Genomic DNA, 4771 nt, shown 5'->3' with positions numbered 1-4771 from the left:
CCCCCCCCCCCCCCAAAGCCCATGCGTTTTCCTCTCTTTGGAAAGTTAAAATCCCTAGGAATTTTAAAATTCGTTGCCTTAAAGGTTTGTCTTGGAGAGTGAGCACTCAAGACTGCATCTAGAGGCTTTTCTCCATGGTGCTACAACTTCAATGGTGTATTTGATCTTGACCACTTGCTTTAGGATTTTGATTTCATTAGCTCCGTATGGAATCGATTCTTTAGGACTTTTGAAGGTTGCATTAGCTTGTAATAGGGGATGTTGTTTGATGTTTGATATTTTTTCCTTTTTGCTATGTCGTGGGGCATTTGTTGGCTAGAGGAACACTTCGGTTTTTCGTGGGTTGGAGAGGTCTGAGGAGAATATTTGGAATTCGATTAGATTTAATTCCTTTTTGTGTGCGTCTGTTAATAGATCTTTTTTTTTTTCTTAACTATTAGCTTAGTGTTATTCTTTTTGAATTGGGATCCCTTTTTGCAATTGGGCGTGGAGTTGTTTTTTTGTGTGCCCTTGTATATCTTTTCATCATTCTCAATGAATTCTTATAAAAAGAAGTAAAAAGCTCCAGACCTAAAAAAGGTTCCACGGGCCAAATGTTTTTCCAAAACGTAATGCAACATACAGAATACTTCTAACTCCTCTAGCCTATTGCCGCATCAGCGTGTTAGAAATGAAGACCACAAACATGAGATATTGAAACATAAAGGGTAAAGAACTTCAAGAAAAGGGAAGTAATACAAGGTACTAGGATTTCCCTCTTGAGATTACTCGAGCCTAATCAAACTAAGTCAATGCATACCCTTACCCTTTCTCATGCACTCTATTTATAACAAATCACAAGAACAATTTCCCTCTCTAATTACAAATATACCTTAAATATCGTAATAATATTATCGTTTCTTAATAGCATTCCTCTCAACCATCTAAATTCCTGCAACGTTATCTTTTTTGCGGCTCGACTAATCTTGTGAAATATTTTATCATTGGGTAAACTTGGATGGTTTCCACATTTAAAGACCAAATCTTTGTTCCTGTACATTATCTGGGTTAACTGCTCTTGGGCATTACCCATATGGAGCCTTAATCATTCTAGTTAAATTTTATATATATTGCACCAAAATTTACCTGTTCTGATTCATATTGGTTATTCTAACGTTCCTATTGGTTTTCTGTAGAACGCGAAGGAGCTTATGGACAGAACCATTATCTGAATCTTAATCAACTAATTACTGGAGATATATTGTGGGTCGATAATGCTGATGCTTTACATAATGCAATATGCCATATTGAGGAATGTAAAGTTATTGGTATTGATTGTGAGTGGAAACCTAACTATATAAAGGGCAGGAAACCGAACAAGGTAATCGTTGATAAATTTCTTTCTACTCTCTACAATCGCTTTTCTCCTCCAATCACTTTCTCATACCCTGTATCTGCAGTACTGGTTGTTGTATTTTTATTTTTTCAAAGAATCTTATAAGAACAGTGAAGCAGTGCACCAGTTATTTTGCTGCTTTGGAATGAAAGGAATAATAGGCTTTTCAAGGACAAAGAAAACTTTAATGGGAGCTTCTTGGATCATGTTATTTTTGTAGCCCTTTCATGGTATAAAATCTACGCCCTTTCAATTCTTACAATCTCAAGTGAAAAAGTTTTTTTTTATAACTTTCTTGACTTGGGACTGGGCTTTACTTCCCTTCTTTTATAATTGCACATTGCCTATGAAATTTCTTCTTACCAAAAAAAAAATAATAAAAAAAAAATCAAAAATAAAGAAATAAAAGAAAAGAAAAGATGTTTGGATTCAGGATTTTTGTTGGTATTCTTTAATCTGTAGGATGCAGAGTAATTTGTTGGTCGTAGTTGCTGACATTCAAACTGCAGTTATTGACTTCCTTAAAATATTTACATCGTTTTATTTTTTGAGAGAACTGACTTTATGCATATACCTCTCTTGATTATTATTTTTGTGTGTGTGAACGTTTCCCTTTTGTTTCATCACATTTGTGTTCAGGTATCTATTATGCAAATTGCTTCCGAGGAAAAGGCTTTCATCTTTGACTTGATCAAGTTATATGATGATGTCCCCGACATTCTAGACAATTGCCTGACTCGCATCTTGCAGTCTTCTAGTATTTTGAAGCTTGGTTAGTGATATCTCAATGTTCAACTTCCTGAAATCACTTGAAGCCTTAAATTTTTCCATACACGTCCAGAAGTTTTTCTCTTATTTATCGATTGATGTGTTTTTAAATTATTTGATTTTTTTAATGTGAATCTGAAGTTAATTATTCCAAAGATGCCTCTTCGCCTGTATATTGATCATAGAACACGCTCGTTGATGTCTTAAAAAGTGCCTGTGTTAACTGCTGCATCTCTATTTTCATGTACCAACTCCCCTTTTTTTCTGGATGGCTAATTTTGACTAAATGCTTTCTTACCTTTGTAGGTTACAATTTTCAATGCGACATAAAACAACTGTCCCATTCATATGGATCATTAGAGTGTTTCAAGCATTATGATATGTTACTGGACATTCAAAATGTATTTAAGGACCACACTGGAGGTCTATCTGGGCTTGCGAAGGTAACATAACTACAGTTATACGGCAGTCTCTTCTTCCTTGAATTTGATATGGTACCTAATTTGTTTACTATGACCTATACGGGTACAACTCCTTTATCAAGCATAGCTTTATTTGTCTTTTTAGAATTTTTCCTTAAAAGAAAATAATAATAATCTTTTGAAATTACTGTATGTTTTCTTTCATGTGGTAATTGTTTTAGAAAGTATTGGGAGCTGGATTGAACAAGACAAGAAGAAATAGTGACTGGGAGCAGCGGCCCTTAACAGTGAATCAGGTCAATTTCTTTCCTTTCCTGACGTCTCATTTGTTTCGCTTCTTAATTTGCCCTTTGCCGACCACTACTAGTAAATATTGTCCTTTGGGTTTTCCCACAAGGTTTTTAAAACGCATCTAACTAGGGAGAGGTTTTCACACCCTTATAAAAAAATGTTTCTTTCTCCTCTCCAACCGATGTGAGATCTCAAAATTCACCCCCCTTTACCAGCGTCCTCGCTGGCACTCATTTCCTTCTCCAATCGATGTGGGACCCCCCAATCCACCCCCTTCAAGGCCAGCGTCCTTGCTGGCACACCGCCTCGTGTCTAACCCCTTTCAGGGCTCAGCCTCTTCGCAGGCACATCTTCTGGTGTCTGGCTCTGACACCATTTGTAACAGCCCAAGCTCACCGCTAGTAGATATTGTCCTCTTTGGGTTTGGATTGTAAGATCCTACATCGGTTGGGGAGGAGAACAAAACATTCTTTATAAGAGTGTGGAAACCTCTCCCTAGTAGATGTGTTTTAAAAACCTTGAGGGGAAGCTCAAAGGGGAAGGCCTAAAATTGACAATATCTGCTAGCGGTAAGTTTGGGTTGTTACATCATTGATGGGCAAAGTGAGAAGAACAGCAGAATTTTATTGAATATTTTTTACGTGTGTATATATATATATTTGACCATTTGATGCGATTTGGATAATATTTTGTTATTATTGTCGACAAAAGGTGAAAATGGGGTAAGCAAATTTGAATCCACAATGTGCATTTTATTTTAAATAATTGGACTTTGTTAGTAAAGCTGTCACGGTTGAATGGATATTTATGGACGTTTTTTCAAGTTCTGGATTAAAAAGTAATAACTGAGGAAAATGTTTATTTTCTTTTCTTCTTTTTCCCTTTCCACACTGTAGTAAGAAATATTCATGAATTTTGTAAAAGAGGTTGAAATTAGAAGATGTCTGTCAAACTGGGTTTTCTCGTGTTTCCTTGTAGATTTTAATTTTTTCCTTTAATTTCTCTTCTAAAGAGATCAAACTAAAGTAGTGTTGTTGAATTTTGAGCAGCTAGAATATGCAGCTCTTGATGCTGTTGTGCTCGTCCATATCTTCCGACATGTTGGAGATCAGTCACAGCCATCTACAACAGCCGAGGCGCAAAAACGACTCGAGTGGAAATCCATTATTGTAAGTCTTTTGTTCATAGATTTTTTATCAGCTGCCAAAATATGAATATTTTGAATCCTAATCCAAAACGACTCATTGATTCAAAGCCAATTTTTCCCAACCATTCATCTTCTTCCGCTTGTTCTTTCTAAACTCTGGATTAATTTGTAGGTCTCCCACATGGATAACCCCCCGAAACAGAGGAAAAAAAACAGAAGCAACATGGAACCAAAAGTTGCAACCAACATGTGATGTTAATCATCTTAGGATCTTTATGGTACACTTCTGCCCTTATGTACATATTTAAATCAGAATTATCTGTTGATCTTCCATGTGTTTCTGTTGTAATAGTACGTCTGTAAATTATTAAAAATGGTCTTGCTACTATGGATGATGCTGGAAATTCTGTTTAAATATTATCATTACCCAACCCCACCGCTAGCCGGATATTTGTCCTTTTTAGGCTTTTTCTTTCGGGCTTTCCCGTAAGGTTTTGAAAACGCGTCTGCTAGAGAGAAGTTTTCACACCTTTGTAAAGGATGTTTCATTCTCCTCCTCAACCGATGTGGGATCTCATAATCCATCTCCCTTCGGGGCCAGCGTTCTCGCTAGCACTCGTTCCCTTCTCTAATCTATGTGAGACCTCCCAATCCACCTCCCTATGGGGACCAACGTCCTTGCTGGGACACCGCCTCATATCCACTCCCTTTCAGGGCACAGTTTCCCTGCTGGTACACTGCCTCTTGTCCACCGTCCTTTGGGGCTCA

The 4771-nt window shown here is 37.0% G+C and overlaps 1 protein-coding gene across 5 annotated transcripts in view; it reads left to right on the top strand.

Moving 5' to 3' along the window:
* LOC111467860 overlaps window positions 1-4434 on the top strand; it is a 13009-nt gene extending 8575 nt beyond the window's left edge. For 4 of the 5 annotated variants that reach the window (XM_023112931.1, XM_023112933.1, XM_023112930.1 and 1 more), the window contains 6 exons: window positions 1176-1360; window positions 2015-2147; window positions 2450-2586; window positions 2787-2861; window positions 3906-4025; window positions 4176-4434. In XM_023112931.1, coding sequence (XP_022968699.1) covers window positions 1176-1360; window positions 2015-2147; window positions 2450-2586; window positions 2787-2861; window positions 3906-4025; window positions 4176-4256 — 731 coding nt within the window. In that variant the 3' untranslated portion in view covers window positions 4257-4434. Of the gene's footprint in view, window positions 1-1175; window positions 1361-2014; window positions 2148-2449; window positions 2587-2786; window positions 2862-3905; window positions 4026-4175 lie in introns of those variants that run through there. The other variant, XR_002714617.1, reaches the window with a different exon arrangement.
* The last annotated feature ends 337 nt before the right edge of the window (window positions 4435-4771 follow it).

Source organism: Cucurbita maxima, unplaced genomic scaffold, assembly GCF_002738345.1.
Source record: "Cucurbita maxima cultivar Rimu unplaced genomic scaffold, Cmax_1.0 Cma_Scf00035, whole genome shotgun sequence".
In the NCBI taxonomy this organism is placed as follows: domain Eukaryota; kingdom Viridiplantae; phylum Streptophyta; class Magnoliopsida; order Cucurbitales; family Cucurbitaceae; genus Cucurbita; species Cucurbita maxima.
Note: the sequence above shows the minus strand (reverse complement) of the source record. Positions and strands in the feature narration are given on the sequence as shown.